Here is a 20,641-nt window from a genome sequence, read left to right as displayed (position 1 = left end):
AATAGATTCAGACCTCATGTCACACCAATGTGCGGCCATAAATCCAAGGCCTACCAGTGCAGAGATATTTCTTTGTTGGATGTGAAGAAGTTTCACTCGGTATTCTAGTCTACAGCATCAAAACTGCAGCAGGATAGTTTCATTATCAAGCAAGTTTCTTGTATACCAGTGGCGAGACGCAGGCCGGATAACAGTATCAGATCCGAAAAAGCTCACACATTTAAGTACACTATTCGGAAACGGGATGGAACAATGGTACCAGTGTGCCGAGAAGCATTTATGGGAGTTCTCCTATAGAAGAAGGACAGAATTCAAGGGGTAGTAAAGCGTCATTTTGAACCTGGAGGAATACCTGTGGAGAGAAGAGGGGGAGACAGAAGAAGCTGTGCCAATAAACCAACACGTGAGGCCATCTATAAATTTATTGAATCGTTTCGTGCTAAAGAGCCGCACTACTGCCGTACCAAGTCAGCGGCACGTATATACCTGCCATGTGAACTAAAAATCAAAGAAATGTGGAGACAATACAATACCACTGTTGAACCTGAATTGCATGCAAAACACGCCTTCTTCAGGAAGATCGTAACTATACTATTGGTTTCGGAAGTCCGAAGACTGATGTTTGCTCTATCTGTTTCCTTTGATTGTCAGAAGAACATGCTACTGTCCAAGCTAAATGACCAAAGTGCTTACTTCAGCTCGCAAATAAATGTGTACAACTTCACTGTAGTGTTTGCAAGCTCTAAGACGTCACTGACGCACGAAAATGTGATGAACTAATCATGGAATAAAGCTGTTTGTTTTATGCTCTTAACAGCATTGATCTCTCACAAAAGAAAACCGTACGCCTATTCGCAGATGGATGCGGTTGACAAAATAGAAACAGTATTTTTTTGGGCTTGTGGCTTCTATATGCACCAGTGAATGTGAAAGAAGTTGAAATTTACTTTCCTGTACTTGGTCATTCGTTTTTACCACCCGACAGGGTGTTTGCACGTATAGAGAAAGATGTTCGAAAGAGAGAAGTTATCCTTAAGCCAGAGGTATACAATAATATTTTCAGTGCACTTGGAAAGCTTCTCCAGCCTGGTTGTGAAGTACCAATATTTGACTGGAAGACTGCCCTTCGAGATGTTTTGAAACCTGCCGGCTCGTGGCATTTTCAGTTCAGTCCTGCGAAAAGAACTTTTCTAAAAAGAAAGAAAAACAATATATTGATACAAGGGGAAGTTTCTTCTTCTTCTTTTGGCCAGCCAAAGAGTGTATTAAGAAGAGGCAAAACCTTTTCTGGACTGGTTCCACAGTTAACCGAAAAAGGCAATGTTCCATTAAACAATGCAAAAGTGAAGGATATGTGCAGATTGGTTGAGAAACATTATGGGGCTAGATGGAGAGAGCTCGCAGATCTTCAGTTTTAAGTTTCGATGGAAACACGACAGGCTGAACATCGTTGCAGTACGACAGAAGAGCAAGTGGAAGAAGAATACTGTGAACCAACAGATGATTCCATATCCTTGTTGTATTAGATTGCAATAATATGATTATGTTTTTATTCTTCAGAGACAAAAGCATTGCATATTCTCAATGAATATGTAATATTTTATACTGTATTTCATGTTTGCAATTCGTTTTACATCTCAGTGTAATACATAGATGCTAGTAAGTGAAGTAAAAATAGTTTACTTGAGCATTAAACAGTAAGTATATGTTTGCGATATCCATGTTTACTTTCAAACCCCGCCATGTCCACCTGTGACTTTCAAAACCCCCTATGTTCAAGATAAATATTGCCCTAGTAACAAAATATAGAGATGAAACTGCATACATTTTGTGTATATTGTTCAATATGAGCTAATTAAAACGAAAGTAAAGAAAATGTTAAAAAGGAGTGTAAAATGCAATCATGGCAGTTTTTTTCCCTTCCTGAAAATCTGATTCTCTTGGAGATAGGCGGTTTTGAAACTTCACGATTCCTATAAAAATAATTCATAGTTCTAGACCTTCAGGAAAGCAACTCAATCATCCTAGGAATATGAGGAACGAACTTCAGGTAAATAAAATGTAATAAATTCTGAGAATGTATTCCTTATTTATTCCTAAAAATTACAATATTTTCTTAATCATCGTTATCTGGTCGATTTGATTAGATTAGCAGTTTGCCTACTTCTACCAATACGAGCTCTAATGTGAGCCAATGCCGAGTTTCACTTAAGCCCTTATTCAGCGTGGACATTCTTCAAAAAATTCTAAAAACGGCTGATGGTACTGAACTAAGGAACACATTACAGTAAGAATTATGTAACTAAGTTAATTTGGCTAAGATTTGAATAAAAAATAAAACGAATAAAGAAACAACCGACTTTAGGCTGGTTTTATCGCAAGTGCAGTTACCCGGAAGTAATTTTCAAAATTAGTTTTTTTTAGTTTTATAGAGCTATCCAAGATTCACAATTTTAAACCTTTTCGGGCTCTTTAGTCCTTCAAATTTCGGCAAAATTGAGAAAATTGCATTATTTTATATTTTTCGCAGTATTTGTCAGTATTTTCAGTATTAAAAAGGAAGTATTGGATTACAAAGTAATGGGTGGATTTTCGAAACACCCTGTATGTCACAGTTGAGTGGATAATTTGTTGATATAGGAAAGTAGGATCTACTTTCATGCCTGAGAGAAAGAACGATGCATTATATGTTAGACATCCAAATCACTTGTTCCGTGAAATAAGCTTAGCCTATGGAAGAAATTCCCCGTTCACGCATCATAGCTGAAATACATCTCAAGTCTAGTTTCTCTTCTTGTTTTATTTACTGCGAAACAAATGTAACCTACTAACCCCGTTATGTTGCACACCCCATCGCGTCCGTCATACAGTCCAAGCGACAGTGGCAGTAAGGTAAAACTCGTGAGGCGCATACACATAACACGCTTATAGGCAAGACAGAATTTCGATTTCCATCCAATTTCTTCCACTACCCACCCAGCTGCTTCCTCGACTGCTTACAAACACACATACACTCTCTCTTTTTGGCGAAAGATTTTTCCGCCCAGGACAGGGTAGATATGGCCGCACATGAAATACCGAGACATTTTCATTTACAGCAGTTTCCTCAGTAACTACCAAACGAACGACCATCTGAGTAGCCATACCTTGGCAAGTCCCTGTCTTCTTTTCCTCCTTACATTATTATTATTATTATTATTATTATTATTATTATTATTATTATTATTATTATTATTATTATTATTATTATTATTATTATTTCGTTATTACCAACTAAGGAGCACAATATATCTTCTTGTCTTCCCTAATTCTCTTCATCCTTTCGCTGTGCTTCCTATAGCTTGTCTTTTAGGTTGATCAGCAAATTTTAATTTTTTTATGAGATTTCTGATTTGTTTTCTATCTTGCTTGATTTCTTCATTTATACCAATTTCCTGAAAATTTTCGTTTATTTCTATAAGCCAGTTGTTGTAATTGTTTTAGAGATACTGCGTGATTTAGTATTTTCTTTGTTAGCCTATTGTTATCAATCCTGATCAGGTGACCATGGAATTTTAATCTTCTTTTTCTAATGCTTCTATATGCAACATGTGACAAAGTTCGCTGAATAGTCCTGTACTATCAACCTAGATGAACACTGCACAACAGTGACCTTACTGTGCCTCGAAATAGAAACGTCCTTTCCTATTCACTTTTATTAAACCCTAAATTCATTTTATTCCAAATTACTGTTGCAGTGAAGAGGGGGTTTCTCCTCTGGCTTGGAGGATTTTTTTTCTTGCTAGTTGCATCGACGCAGATATGTCTTATGGCGACGATGGGACAGGAAAGGCCTAGGAGTTGGAAGGAATCGGCCGTGGCCTTTGGTAAGGTACAGCTCCAGCATTTGGCTGGTGTGAAAATGGGAATCCACGCAAAACCATTTTCAGGACTGCCGACAATGGGATTCGAACCCGCTATCTCCCGAATGCAAGTTGCCTCCAAATCAGATAGGTGTTTCGGCCGCCAGTGTAGTGAAATTAAATTTTCCGACTCATCAGATATTTCCATGAAACAGATTAGTAAAAGGGCATAGATTTTGCCCTGGGACTCTCCACTATTCACACCCCCCCCCCCCCCGCCGGAGTGTGTTCACGGATCACGGCTGTCTGTGGCTTGGTCATTCCAGCTCTGGAACTTTGGACTGTTAGGTCGACAGCGTAGTTCTGTTCGTTAAAAGTGAAATAATGTGTGTTTTTTTCATTTGATCGAGTATTTCATATGAAAGCATTGCTTTTAATCGCGCCATTCCTACCGACGTCATTGTAATGACATATGTTCATTTCAGTTGGGAAAACCACTAAAGCAGTCTTTCTGAGGATGTAAAACGGCTGGTGAAGAGTGAGTGTCTGCCATTATAATGAAAACTACCCGTCTTAATTGTGACTGATGATAGACAAGCGGGCCTAGCATTACAATGAAAATTCCCTAACCCTATCTTCATATGAGAAAAGGCGTTCGGTGACTTCCCCGTCGTGTTTCTAGGGTGACGTCAAGAGCTATGCAATCAAATCAAATCAAATCAAATCAAATCAAATCAAATCAAATCAAATCAAATCAAATCAAATCAAATCAAATCAAATCAAATCAAATCAAATCAAATCAAATCAAATCAAATCAAATCAAATCAAATCAAATCAAATCAAATCAAATCAAATCAAATCAAATCAAATCAAATCAAATCAAATCAAATCAAATCAAATCAAGTCAAATCAAATCAAATTAAAATCTCTTTATTTGTAAATGTGGTGTCTACCTCGGTGGCAAATGGTACACTAAAATACATTATTGTCAAGCACTAAATTTTAAATTAACAAGAGGAGAATTCTTTTTTCTAGAATACAATAATATACAATTTATGCTAACATTTTTTTTCTATTAAACAAACAGATCATCCTTAATAAATTTATATTGTTTACAAAATTCTACTTATAATATCTCCTATACTTACAAACATAGTCAACTCATATACAGTATGTGGAATTATTTCAAATAATACTTTGCAACTGGTATAAGATTAAAATTTACATTGCATTTATTTACTTTTTTAAAACCCATTTTGGAACCTAGGTAGCATAACGACCTGCTGCGTCTTAACCAGAGCCCCCTTTTGCCACCACTTTTCAGAGTTCCTGAAGGGCCATCACAGCTACCGTAGCGGTCACAGGGCCCTCGAAGTCCCCACTGTACTTCACCCCTACAGGCAGTCCCCTACTTTGGCTGTCCAAACTCCATGGACCAGGGGATGGAATTAATTTTTCTTTCTTACACACATTTTTTATTTACAATAGCCTGCACTGGTCGAATACCCTCTAACATTTCATTTATTTTCCCTGTTGCTGTTTATTCTCTTCTTGAATACCTGTACAGATTTTGGAAAAGGATCAAACACTACCCCTGGTAAAATGTTCCACTCCTTCACGCCCTTCCCAATGAATGAAAATTTACCCCAGTCGCTTCTGCTAAAATTCCTTCTAATTTTATACTTGTGGTCAGTTCCGCTAATATAATTATTTTCCAACTGAAGCCTCTCACGGATTTCTCCCCATGCTTATTCTCCTGTATAGGCTCTATATAATCCTATAAGTCTAGTTTTCTCCCTTCTCTTACTTAAAGTTTCCCACCCAAGTTCCTCTAACATTTCTGATACATTACTGTTTCTCCTCAAATCCCCTGTTACAAATCTTGCTGCTTTCCTCTGCACACTATCTATTTCTTTTATTAGGTATTCTTGGTGAGGATCCCAAACACTGTTTGCATATTCCAATATTGGACGAACCATACTTAGGTAACTTTTTTCTTTTAATTCTTTGTTGCATCCTTTAAGTAGCCTCATTATGACATGTAACGATCTGTATGCTTTCCCAACAATGTCATCAACATGACCCTCCCAGTGCAAATTACTTTCAAATCTCACACCTAAGTATTTGCACTTGCCATCTTTTGGTATAACTACATCCAAAGTATATTCAAATTCAGTTTTAAAGCTCCTGTTTGTAAATGTTGTAACAGTTGATTTGCCTCCATTAACCTTCATATTATTTTCTTCAACCCACTGTTGGATACTTTCAAGGTCCCTTTGTAATTCCGAACAATCATCAATGTTATTTATTTCCCTGTAAACAATTATATCATCTGCATACAGTCTTATTTATGATGTTATATTCTTCCCTAAATCATTTGTGTATATTAAGAAAAGTAACGGACCGATTATACTACCCTGAGCGATTCCCTTCCAAACTTTCTCTTCCTGTGATATATTATTTCCTACTTTGACTTTCTGAACCCTTGAATTTAGAAATGTTATTATCCAACGTATAACCCTTACGTCCAATCCTATTCCCTCAAATTTCTTTAATAATATTCCATGTTCCACTCTATCAAAGGGTTTGGAAAGATCTATGGCTATGCAATCTAACTGGCCTCCTGAATCCAACTGATCTGATATGTCCTGCTGAAATCCCACCAGTTGTGCCTCACAAGAAAATTTCTTTCTAAATCCATACTGGCTCCTCATGAACCAATTTTTATAATCACATATCCCTCTGATGTACTTTGCTATTAAACCCTCCCAGCGTGTACTCTAACTAACCTACAATTCTGTATACAATGTAGAATTCCGTAGAGAAACACGGGTATATCAGCTAGTATGAATAATAAAGATGTTTTTGAGGATTTTCATCTGGAGCGTGGCACTGTATGGAAATGAAATATGAACGATAACTAGCTCAGAAAGATGTGAAGTAGAAGCTTTTGAAATGTGGTGTTATAGAAGAATGCGTGTCATATTCATATCTTTGTCTACCATCACCACTCTTACCACCTACACTTACCTTAAAAACCAACTGAATAAGTCCTGAGTTTCTTAAGATTCTATCTAGTCTCCTCAGTCAAATATCGATCGCTTCTTATCAATTCGACTTAGCATCTCATCATTCTTGACTCGATCTATCCATCTCACCGTCAGCATTCTTCTGTAACACCACGTCTCAAAAGCTTCTATTCACTTTATTTCTGAGCTAGTTATCGTCCATGTTACACTTCCATACAATACGACGCTCCAGGCGAAAGTCTTCAAACATGTATTTGTAATTCCAATTTAAATGTTCGAAATGAGTAAATTTATATTCTTAAGAAAGGTCCTCCTTGATTGTGCCAGTCTGCATTTTATCTCCTCGTTTCTTCTGCCATCGTTAGTTATTTTACTACCCAACAAGCAATATTCATCTACTTCCTTTAAGACTTCTTTTCCTAATCTGATATTTCCTGCATCACCTGTCTTCGTTCGACTGCACTCAGTTACCTTATTTATTTTCATCTTGTAATCCACCCCGAAGACTCCGTCCATACCATTCAGCAGTTTATGCAGATCCTCTGCAATCTCAGATAAAATAACAGTATCATCTGGAAATCTGAGGATTTTGTTCTGTCTCCTTGGATTGTGATTTCCTTTTCAATTACCTCTTCGGTTTCATTTTCCAGCTGCTCTATATAAACATTGTAGATGACGGGGACAACCTGCAGCCTTGCCTCACTCTTTACTGGATCCCTGCTTCTTTTCGAAAGTCCTCTATTCTTATAACTGCGGACGGATTTTTATTTGGAAGTGCATATACGTTAATTATAATATGTGTATCATATACGTGTATGTACATTCGTATTTGTTTATACAATTTTAATTAAGTAAGAAGAAATGACGAGAAATCTCCTCGTATTGCTTGAAAGCCCCGAAATGTACAGCGTGAAGATGAGGTGTTGCATCCTGCATCGGCAATCATTGGGTCAGTATTCAGTGTGAAAGAAATGGAGCAAGAAGTAGGACCATCATGTATTGTGAAGCACATAAGAGGAAAACCGCTCAGAAGTGGTCATTGTGCCTGTACTCAATGCATTAAGTTGATAGTAAAATAAAACTTGGCTTATTCTAATTCCCACCGAAAGAAAATTTTTCCTAGTAGGGGGTGAACCATCATCAGATTAACACATTTATATAGACTTCACAAAAATTCATAATTTACTATGACGTGTAGAACTTTTTTTGAACTTCACTGTAAAACTAACTTATTAATAAAAATCAGACCATTTTATTTCATCATAGAGAGTAGTTGTATCTGAAAATGTGTACACAATTTTAATTAATGGAATAACAATTAAGTTCTGAAGTAAGAGATCAACGGCTCGCTGTGTTGTTCCTTTATTTACCGTCGACAAGTGTAAATTATTCTATTCAAACAATAAACGACACTAACTTAAAATATAACTGGAATAATTATCCACACACTCACTCACTAAGTTGTTCTTTCATATTCTTTCGTAAATGTTAGTTGACCAACTTTCAGTATATCGCTAATTAAGTAACTTATTGAATTCACTCAAAATATCAAATTCAATTTACAGTGTACTTCAGACACATTGGCAAATCTTTTTCACGACATTTAAAGACCTCACTTATATAACAAACACATTTACTTCCACTTAAATGTTTCTTCTGTTCCAACTGTACTTATCTTTTAATTAAATCGTATAATCGCGATTTTATGCCACCTTACTGTTTTCAACTAAACGAAGCTATTTCAATCCCCCACCAACTCAATTATTGCACACCTTAATGGATTCACTGAACTAATTATTTCTTGCTTGCAAACTAGTTTCCTAACTCGAATGCAAGCTCACGAACATAAAGAGAAAATATTAAAACCAATGTCATTATTTTAAGAATCAATCTCTTTCTATTCCCGACACCAAGATAGAGTACATGTTGTAAGTATGAATTTCTTCAGGTGTTTTGTTGTGACCGCATGGTTACACATTTGTGAGTTAACACCTTATAGGTTGGTGGTTAAATATTTAGCCACCCCACATAAACGTACATATTTTTAACAAATTGCAATGAATTTGGTCTTTATCGCCATAAGCCACATGCCTGAACGGATAGTGGCTAAATAGTAAGCCACAAAGAAGATTATGAAGGCTGTGCAAGCAACTGGGATTGGAAAACGATCGAAGTGGCTAAGGATATTGCCACCATCCATTGAGGCTCCATGGAAAAACGTGGTTATGCTGTATTGGAGAGAATTCGATATTGTTTTTCTAACAAACAGAATTTGAATTGCTAGTTGTGGCTATATGAGTGTCTTCAGTTGATATTTTGGCAGTCTATTCTGCCAACGGCAAGCATATCTCTTTACAAGTACATTATTTTATGAAGTTATTTTGTTGAAGTTGTGCCAAACAATACTACGCTTGCCAATTAATTATTTTACATTGTAAAGGAATCACTCAGGAATCCGCTCAGATAATAATATAGCCTTTATCCGAGTTGGCAAGTGACAAACCTAACCTCACTTTTAACCGTAGGCCTAGGCCTAGGTTTTATGCTATAAATGGCAACTATAACAGCGTCCAGCTGCCAGAAAACATCTGTCTAACCGTATTTTCTTATCTGTGTCTCAAGATACGTCATGCCGAAGTACGTGGACGTAAATAAGATGTCGGCAGACGAGCTATTCGACTTAGACGCTGTTTCAGCAGATAAAGCATACGACTCCGAGGAAGGTGGGATAGTGATGCTGAAGATTCTGTTGCATACAGAACTCGGGTGATGGATACATCTACTCGTTCTAAAAGCATCAATGATTCTGTATTGCACGGTAATGTGTCAGAGATTGAATCAGCTGATTCCATGGATACTAATGACATTGACATACAAGAAGATTCTGAATATTCTCCTTGTCTATCTTCAAGGTTCATCCAAATTTGTAAAGACTATTTGTATTTGTCTACGGTATTGTTTCAAAGTTCCTACCAATGAAAGAAAATTGTGACTTCATATACTGATGGTGGCTAAATAAGTAGCCACCATCCACGTACAGAAAGTTGTGGGTCATAATGGTGGCTAAATCCTATTTTTATTCGTATATAACAAATTTAGGAGCAAATTGCCTTAAAAACTGTCCTAACCTATTCGTTTGCAACTCAGGATTAACAGAAACATAAAAATATACTCATAGCCAACAAAAAAACTCCTGCCCCATAAAGGGTTATAGGAGTTTTGGAGACCCTTTTGTGGTATCTTTGTAGCACAAATGAGAGGCAGGTTAACTGAGTACTCGGAATCTCCAGTTGCATCTCGTAATGCCCTTCATTTGTTGATATACTACCGAAAATATTTTAGTTCTAAATTTATACTTGCCCGCACTTCCTTCCTGAAGATTAAGTTGCACGCATAGTAAGGTTTCAAGAAGGCCATATTCCTAATATTTACGCGGAATCATTTACTGAGCTTCATCACAGACTAGAAGATTCTTGCTCGTCATTAAATAAGGTCGTAATCCATTTTCGTATCACAAACGTAACTGGTTGTTAAGTCATCATACCAGAACACCACTGCCCAATTAACCAACACCATCTTCTTCTTCTACTTCTTCGAAGCTGGTAGAAAAATATTACATCTGATAGTCCTTCAGGTTCTACATATCCTCCCTGGAAGGGAAAAGTATCGTAAGCGACATTTTTGTCAAAATTGACGGCTGCATATACTGACAAAGTATCGTAAATGTCAAATGAATCCATAGGGTAAAATGAAATAAAAAGGAAATTGTTGTAACTACCGTCAGTAATATACAGAACACCAGGTTATCGTAAGCACCAGTCATTACATCCTAAGCGCATGAGTTAGAAAATTGTAATTTGCGTACAGATTATTGCATGTGTGAAGTTATTTGTGAGTTATAAGAGCATCCTTTCTTTATGTTCAGGAGACAATTTTGTGGTATTTGTGTAGCACAAATTAGAGGGAACGTGAGATGCGTCAGTTTAATCGTTCGTGGCTATTGTCGGTATTTGCTGTAGTACACGTTTTATAACTGCCTCAAATCAATTGGGCTCTTGAAACATAAGGCAAAGCCTGCTGGCGGACCTATCGCATGTTAATTGATAGCTAGTAGCCTATACTAGTGGAGTGGTGAAGAGGGGTGGGAAAAGGAAGTGAAGGATCTGCTTCTTGTGACAGACTTGACTAACCCAGTACGATCAGTAGCTATATATTCCTACCGCTCGTGCTCGAAGTGAATTATGCCACTAAAATGTCCAAACTGAAGATTGCGATAACAAGAGGATAAACGCGAGATACTGTTCAGTGTGCATAGTTTTATGAATGAGTACGCAGAGGACAGAAGGAATAAAACCCAAGAAGAGTATAGAAGAGAGTTGTTGGAAGTACAAGAAAAAATAGAAGATGGAACAAAAGTGTTGTAGAGGACGCTGAAGAGCATTTTAACCGAGCAAGTTGTGAGCTTGCATTGGGGAGGTAGAGGTTTGAATCTCACCTTCGGCAAACTTGAAGATGACTATCCGTGGTTTCCCATTTTCACACGAGGCAAGTTCTGGGGCTGTACTTTAATTAGGGCCACAGCCGCTACCTTCCAAATCCTAGACATTCCCCATACCTCCGCTGTCATAACCTTCATTTAGTGTGACGTTAAACAAGTACTAACACAAATTAAGAATAGAGACAACACGAGACTGAAGAAACTTAATTTGGTAGATCAGGAATGACACGGAATGGGAAAAAGAGTATAATGGATTTTTAAGATTTCGACGCGCAATCCATGAATTTTACATTCTTCAGAAAAAACTCCCATTAATATCTATATTACGATCTGTGTCAGGAGAGAAGATTGATTTACAAGGACGTTGTATCAGTTTCAGAAGTACTGCAAAAGAGTTAGGCTTCAACAAGAAGAATAGGAATAATAGAAGGGTTTTAGTCGACGTCGCCTATACAATGAAAGGCGTGCACTGGGTCTGTCTGGAGGCTACACGTGATTACATGTCAGTTATCTTGTGAATAAATTTGAGTCAGTTGTTGCGGAAACTGAGTGTCCTTTTTTTTTCTATTTCCTTTACGTCGCATCGACACAGACCGGTCTTATGACGGCGATGGGTTAGGAAAGGCTAGGAGTGGGAAGGAAGCGGCCGTGGCCTTAAGGCACAGCCCCAAATTTTGCCCAGTGTGAAAATGGGAAACCACGGAAAACCATCTTTAGGGCTGCCGACAGTGGGATGAGTGTACTTCTGACGACGGATGGATGATATCCAACAAGGAGATTATCAGGTGACACAAGACGAGTATCGAAACATTATTTACGACACAAAACACAGCGATATATTTCCACAAACAGATGGGGGAGGACTGACAGAAATGTCGTTTTCTAAATATTGTACTGTAATCAGTGTAATTTCACTTTCATTTTCTTATTGTAGTGTAGTAAGTCAATTTTCCTATAGTCGTTTATCTACATTTTCAAATACAATCATTTAAGAAAGTAATTATTCTCATGCCTTAGTGGTGGTGGTGGTGATTATTGTTTTAAGAGGAAGTACAACTGGGCAACCATCCTCTATATAACACTAATCAGAGAGAAAAAAATGGAAGGGGTCCGACACTTCGAAAAATGAAGGTATCGGCCAAAGGAAGACAAGGGCGACGAAAGGCGTGAAAATGAAAGTTTCCCTATGCCTCCATACGTAATACCGTCGGGGTCGGAAAAGAACAAGAGTTGACCAAGGGAGGTCAGATAAGATAGATTAAAGTGAGGAGCCTGGCACAAGTAAGAGGAAGCAATGCCGGGGCTCAGCTAAGGCCCCCGTAGTCGCCAACCCACGCTCCAATGTTCAGAGCCCCTGGGGCCCCATTTAGTCGCCTCTTACGACAGGCAGGGGATACCGTGGGTGTTATTCTACCGCCCCCACCCACAGGGGGGTCTCATGCCTTAGAGTCCTTCACAGCAATCCCTCCAAAATACCTTAAGCGCTACAAAAGCTATCATAAGAGGACCACATTGTTAAATAATACTCGCGACAACGACCGGCAAACAATCCTAAGCGACATTCGTACATTTAAAATAAATTATTTTTCACTTCGATTGAATAAATTCGTGACCTGATATATTATGACAAAGGTGAAAATTTCATTTTTGGAGTACAATAAAAGCAGGAACTGTCCAAACTGTAAGTATTCAACCCCCTAACTGTCCTTTTCATCTCCCGTAAAATTCATATTTTGTCGCTTACAGTACTTTGAGTTACCAGGGACGATATGATAGCACCAGTCTTCAGGGAGATTTTAGCAATGTAGATATAATAATTTACTGGCTGCCCTTTCACTTCATTCAAAAAATATCCTAGTTTTCTTCCAATTTGCTGTTACTTTCATTTTGCTGTCTGTCTCAGTCTCATCCTTGTACTTGTCGATAGGAAAGCTACTGGTGTACGAGTATCCGGTTTACGAAGCCAAGAATAACGGCCGAGAGGTTTCGTCGTGCTGACCACATGACACCTCACATGCTACAGGCCTTCGGGTAGAGTAGCGGGACTGTTTTATCACGGTGTTTCGTTAGTATTACTAATAACACCGCCCATTATGCAGCTAGATCCAAGCAACCTAAGTTTTCAACTTGACATAAATAAATGAATAAATAAATTCAGAATATTGCTCATCGGCTCAGTGGGCGTGACAGACTAATATGTAACAGCACCTTATGGAATGATGAGGAAAGCAGCGGGAAACTGCTTCACTCCTCAGGCTACCCATGACAGCTGACAGTGGATCTATTGATTTCTCGTTTTTTTTCTTAAGTTGTTTTACGTCGCACCGACACAGATAGGTCTTATGGCGGCGATGGGATAGGAAAGGGCTTGGAGTGGGAAGGAAGTGGCAATGGTCTTTAGGTACAGCCCCAGCATTTGCCTGGTGTGAAAATGGTAAATCATGGATATCCATCTTCAGGGCTGCCGACAGTAGGGTTCGAACCCACTATCTCCCGATTGCAAGATCACAGCTGCGAGGCCATAACCTCTCGGCCTATTGATACTTTCTGTGGCCTGTTTTCCGAATCATGCCCAGTACTGTACTTCATATAATATGCTGGGAATTCTAGAAATGTTGGGCGTTTCTATAATTTATTCATATATTTCTAAGCTTTGTAATGTTGTGAATTAAATTGAAAATCGAATGTTATTGCGACACCTGGTAGATATTGATTTTGAACTTCCGTCATATCTTGAAAGCAAAGTACGAATACTTGGATGCCCTTCGGCTTTTCAAGAACCTCAAAAGTTGGTCAGCTACGAAGGTCTAACAGGAAATATTGATTAACTTAACACCAAGTGTGTGCTTTTATATGTCTGTAGCTTCTGACTGTTCATACAGTATGATGAAGTGAACAACTTACGAGAGATAAGGCGTTTTGGGTTCTATGAATGAATGTTGAACATAAAATAATTCATGTGTATCTACGTATCCCACGAACAACATACTAGAGAGTTTTTCCAGCAAGCATAATGAGCAGAGTTGGCAAATAACTTGGTTATTAACCTTGGAACACCACGGTGGCATCTGGAAGCCAGCAGACAAACAAGCCCTAGATCAGGGCCTCTCAAACGCCCAAAATCTTACGCGTGCAAATCGAGGCGCAGAGATTCCATGCACTGTGCATCGGTCCGACTCGGCTCAACTCGGCTTGACACGGATGGTGTAGTGTGCTGAGAGCGACGAAGCGTTCGGTGATAGACGGATTGTTTATCAGTGAAATAGATAAGCACAAGACAACAACATAATAATCGACCAACCTGTTTCGAAGAAGGCAAAGACTTCCGAAAGTCCATTTCAATCGGACTGAGAACTTTCGTACTTTTTGCCGGTCGTGACGATAAAGCCAAATGCTTAATCCGTGGGACAATAATTACGTGATACGTTAATCAAAAAGATCTAGTTTCTAATACAAAGGCCTTGCTCAAATTCTACGCGAATTTGCCGAAGGAAGATTTTCCTAAGCTGCATCGAGAAGCAGCTAAGATTATTTCTATGTTTGGATCCACATTCATATGTGAAAGGCATTTTTTCCTGTTTTGACTTGTACGAAAAATAGATTGCCTGCGAGTAGGCCTATTTCTGATTGTAATTTAAAGAAGGCTTTCAGAATTGTTGTCAGCCGGTCCCTTGTTCCAGGTATAACTGGTATAATTGCAAGGATAAAGGAAAAGAAGAGCTAGAGAAGATAAAGTGTCTGCTCAAACCAAATTGAAAGAAGTGTGTTTTAACACCAATAACAACAGTGATACCGCTCGCCACACATAAACGTTTCACAGTGAGGGGAGAATCAGCGGGGAACGTGGAGAAGGCGAAGGCAGGCCGAACGGGTGAGACAGGTGTAGGGGAAGTGGAGTAGGAGTTTGCACTCTGGTCAACCTAGTGAAGTAGTCTCCTGCACCTTGCACCGTGCAGTGCACGGGCGCATGCACCCTGAGAGGCCTTGCCCTATACACTGAAAGAAATATTGATTGTTATTTATTGCTACATACAGGTACAATTCTGTGAAATAAGATTATTTATAGCTAAACTTACCATCTTCAATGTAATGTACAAATGTATGTTCGTTGTTACACAGTGACTAGTTCACTGTACAATGTACGGTACCTCGCTCAAGAACTCCTGATGCTCGATGCCTAATACACGAATTGTGTCTGTAATTGACTTGCAGGCGGAAGAAGGAATTCTCTACCAGGCAAGGGTTTTACGACTACTGCATATTGTAAAGCCCTTCAGGCATTTGAGATCTCTGTCCTCTTTCTCTCCTTGACTCCCTTTAGTTTGATTCAGCAGCGATGATAATTCAAATTGGCAGACAGGTGTGATTTTGGTGGAATGTTGCACTAGGAGAGGTAGTATCTCCGTGAGCCATGTGGTGTAATGGCTATGTGGGGGTTGGGCGGGGAAGGGGTTCCCTAATCCCCCACTGGCTGTAGACCTACCCCCGGTCCTCCCTATGTCAGTCACCAGGTGTGGGAGGGCTGCTGGTAGCAGACAAGTGACAGCAAGGGGTTGAAGGGGGGGGGGGTGTACAGAGGGGATGAAGGTCTTGAATAATTTCCAAACCAAGCTCTCCGTGCCATTCCAGCCGAATGCACAGGCGATGTTTAATCCATATTACCCACCTCCTCCTCCTCCTCCTCCTCCTCCTCCATGAACTCTTCCAAAAACGGACATCGAGCTGAAGAGCTGGCCCCACACCAGATTTATTCTCATCTCCTCCACCTTTCCATTTCCATTAGAAATCAAACGCTTGAAAAAATTATCACACCTCGCGCCTCTCTGATGGATACTTTCATATTATAGGAAAAAATATATAATCCAGGAGTTCACTGTGAGAACTGACATCACGAGAAAGAGGGAATATTCAAACACGCAAGGTAATAACTCCAGCTCGTAGGGTAATATGAGAATAAAAGTTTATTGTGTTTTCCATTCCTGAAGTTTACTAATGGGTAGAGAGTTTTAATAACTTCCCAAGAGAGAAGATAAAGCTGACACCTCTATTGGAATCTCAGCGCGATACAAACAAGTCCTACACTGCACAACGGTTATGCTATGCGTTTTGTATAAACATTAGGGGTACGCCCCATCAGAACCCCTAGAATGTATGTTACTCTCGCTACTTTACGGAAGAACGGGCTGGAAGACAGTTCCTAATAACCAAATTAGTTTTTATTCCAACATATCAGAGCCTCCGTGACTCAGACGGTAGCGTGCTGGCCTCACACTGCTGGGTTCCAGGGTTCAAATTCCTGTTAATCCATGTGATATTTGTTCTGGACAAAGCAAAGGCGGGACAGGTTTCTCTCCGGGTAATCCGGTTTTGCGTTTCATCTCTCACACCAGAACCTCTCTCTAATATCATATCATCTGCCAGTCATAAATCATTGCCCTAGAGGAGTGTGACAGGCTTCGGCAGCCAGCATAATTCCTATCCTAGCCACTAGATGGGGGCTTCATTTATTCCATTTCTGACCCAGTAGGAGGACTGGAAGCAGGCTATGGATTTTACTAACCTATTATAGCTTAAAAATTTAGGGTCTATGCATTACATACAGTACATATTGTAGCATTCGGAATGGAACCTCCTGTAAATTAACTGCAAATTCCACAACACTTTCTTCTTCATATTTTTCTACCGCTTTTTCCACACACGTGTGGGGTTGCGGGTGCGAACTGAGTCGGATAATGTTGATTTGGCCCTGTTTTATGGCTGGATGTCCTTCCTGACGGCAACCCTATATGGAGGGATGGAATCATTATTGCGTGTTTCAGTGGTGGCTGGTAGTGTAGTATATTGTCTGAATATGAAGAGGAAAGTGTTGGGACAAACACAAACACGGCCTGGAATCGAACGCGGGACCCTCCAAACCGAAGGCCTCAATGCTGACCATTCAGCTAATGAGACTTCACAAAACTTTATTCCCAACTAAATCTGTTTAGTTTCATGCCTCTTATCTTCAAATAACAAGAGCGCATACCTCTGCTTCTCTTACCATCGATTTTATTATTCTTGATCCATCCGTTTCACATCACCCCACCTCCGAAATCTGTTGATATACACAGCTTCATACATAGACTTGATTCCTAACTTAAATTTCATCTTCTCATTTCGAGTGCCCTCTTACTATTGCTTCTCACGTGTTTATAACAGCAATCATTCTCGCAGTCCTTATGTCTGTTACTTACAACTTATGAATATGATGTCCTAAGACAACTCCTGTACAACAGGCATACTGTATGTAAAGATAATTTTGTCCAAGATTTCACTTCTTTAATTAGCGTAGGTTTTCGTAGCTCACTATCATTTTTAAAAATAAATATTGCATCTGGATTAAAGCCACATTCTGTTAACGAGCTTGAACAAAATCAGACTTGGTTGAAAGCTCGGTTCTTAATCTCAACAGGCTTTTATCCAGATAAAATAATTATTGGATTATTGGATAATTATTGTAATTACACACTTCCTCCTTGCAGAACACCGTTGATCGCAAATTCATTAACTTTGTTACAGACTGATTCTATTTCTCTTCCTCTACTTCCGGCTCCATGGCTCTATAGTTAGCGTGCTGGGCTTTGATCAAAAGGCTCCCGGGTTTGATTCTAGTCAGGGTTTGAGATTTTAATTTCAATTCGTTAAATCCAATGGCTGGTGGGCAGTATGTTTGTGCCATGAGAATGTCGAGACCTCCATAATTAAGCGCATAAGTCGTAAGTGTTTAGATTGCTGAATTTTTAACTTAGTGCCAGAAATGAAAATTTCTATTCTAAAAATATATCCATTTCTTATGGACCTAAACCAGTATTACAACTGGCCTACCCTTATGTTAACGACTACATTTTTGACATTGAAAATATGCGACCGTGGTCAAGTACAGACGAAGCTTTTGCCTTGAATGAAAGCGAGAAACCAAGGAATTATATTTTCAGATCTTCGGACAGGATTTCTATAAAAAAATGATCATACATTTCAAAGCAAAGTAAAGTACATGCTGTGACTTTACATCATCATCGCCATCATCATAACATAGCCATTCACACGCTAGCTAGTAGAGTGAATTCTTCAGAGTACATGAACGTCATCGATTACGGAAGGTGGTTGAAGAAACAAATTCTAGAACCACAAGCTCTGTCGCAAGGCTGATTCCGTACATCAAAACTGCCAGAATGTTTTTTATAATACACGCGGGTAATACCTTTTTAAATACTGTAAGTTAAATGACCTTTAAAACATAATAAATGGTAGAGAATATATTATTGTCTCCTAGTTAAAATCAAATATTTTCAAGCTTTTAATTGAGTCAATTCTTTTTAAAATAGGGTTTTCAGTCGCATTACTCAATTCAATGATAACTTTCATTGAGGGGCTAACGGTGGCATTATATTGCCCCTTAAAATGAAGTAACTTCCCTCTCCCCACCATTAACATACGTAACGTACCTTAGTCAACGTCCAGAATTTTGTTCAACAACTGAATTTTCTTATCACTTTAAGCAAGGAAAATTTCGACAGAAGATTATCAACTAAATATTTACATTTTCAAGTAATTGAACAGATGAGATACTTTGAAAAAAATTAAGATTAATTGTTTCTAAATGTAAAATGAATTAGCAAAATTGATGCGATTACTCACCAAATTGGTCGTAGATTCCTGAAACAAAGAAGAAGAATACCAATGAGAAAATTTACGAATCACAGCGTATCATTCATAGATATTACAGTGCAGATTAATCAATCACTGAAGGATACACTGGTTTCGGATCATTAATTAGTAGCAAGTCACTTTACTAAGTACGAATAAGAAGCTGCACATTTTACGAGTAATCTAGATGTACACAATATTGAGATTAGAGCAGTTTAGCGTGTTTGTCTAACGAGGTCATGAGCTTCAGCACAACCTGAGTTGTTGGCACAGATCTACCCTCTATACAGGGTGAAGCGAAATTCGCGCACTCGGGCGTCGCAGCGCGACTCCTCACATGCCAACAATAAAAAATAACCTCTCACAAAATTTCGTCCTACGAGTAAATCAGGCAGAAAAAGAACGTTAATGAGTGGCAATCTGGCAACACTGTAACCACATGTAGGTTAACTATTTCTGTCAGCACGTATTAGCCGTGCTGTATAGTTGGTGCAGAGAATAGAGTTTTAGGTTGGCATGCAGGAGTTCGAGGGTTCGATCCTGGGTTGAGGCGTACTTTTTTATTTGCTAATTTCCATCAGACATTACATACTGTAATACAGTAAGACACCGTTTCTTAGGTCACATGTATCCAACATTTAGAAAATTTAGTAACGCTGAACACGTTGTAACGCACCTAGTAGACGAAATGGTGCGAATAAACTCACGCCCACGACGTAGAAATGGCGTTTTTCAAAGCTGACCCATGAAAACGAATGTTCGTGCCTTTGTAGGATCGTAGTATGTAAGTGCAAATGGTTTCTAGAGGACCCGCTGCAATCGCTGTTGACGATTAAGATGCCAGATACCATACCACCTGGACTACATTCACGAAATAAAAAACATACGCCTCAAACCAGGATCAACCCCTCGACCTCCTGCATGCTAACCCAAAACTCTATCCACTGCACACCAACTGAACAGCACGACTAATATGTGCTGATAGAGGTAGTTACCCTACATGTGGTTACAGTGTTACCAGATTGCCACTCTTCAACGTTCTGTTTCTGCCGGATACACTCGCAGGGCGAACTTTTGTGAGAGACATTTTTTTTATTGCTGGCATGTGAGGAGTTACACTGAGACGCCCGAGTGCGCGAATTTCGCTTCATCCTGTATACTAATTACTGCCAAGGTCTAACAGCTAGGTCATCGTCCCGTAATGGTACGAGGTGCAACGAAATGAAACGACAATTAACACTTCAAAGTGTATCCACCGTCTAGAATCTAAAACGAATAATCATGAACCTAAAACAATCAGTGGATCAAATTCACAATGCCTTATTTTCAGGGATGATGCTTCTTGTCCAAAGAGATCCAAAATCTAGGTCACCGGGCCCTCATAATGGTACTAATCACTGGTAAAGAAGAGCCATGGTGTTCCTCCATTTGGTGGTACTAATTACAGATAATGGAGATTAATGGTGTTCCTCGCACGACAGTACTAATCACACAGGTAACGCCGACCCGTGGTATGTCACACGTAAATGTACCACTCACAGGTAACACAGAGCCATGGTGTTCCTCACATAAGGTTACTACTCACA

General features: G+C 39.0%; 1 protein-coding gene across 1 annotated transcript in view; it reads right to left on the bottom strand.

Moving 5' to 3' along the window:
- LOC136884547 (uncharacterized) overlaps positions 1–20,641 on the bottom strand; it is an 856,985-nt gene that overhangs the window by 75,622 nt on the left and 760,722 nt on the right. Inside the window, exon 5 of the mRNA XM_067156801.2 lies at positions 19,047–19,064. Coding sequence (XP_067012902.1) covers positions 19,047–19,064 — 18 coding nt within the window. The remainder of the gene's footprint in view (positions 1–19,046; positions 19,065–20,641) is intronic.

This window comes from Anabrus simplex, chromosome 12, assembly GCF_040414725.1.
Source record: "Anabrus simplex isolate iqAnaSimp1 chromosome 12, ASM4041472v1, whole genome shotgun sequence".
In the NCBI taxonomy this organism is placed as follows: Eukaryota; Metazoa; Arthropoda; class Insecta; order Orthoptera; family Tettigoniidae; genus Anabrus; species Anabrus simplex.
This window is presented reverse-complemented; position numbering and strand designations above follow the sequence as displayed.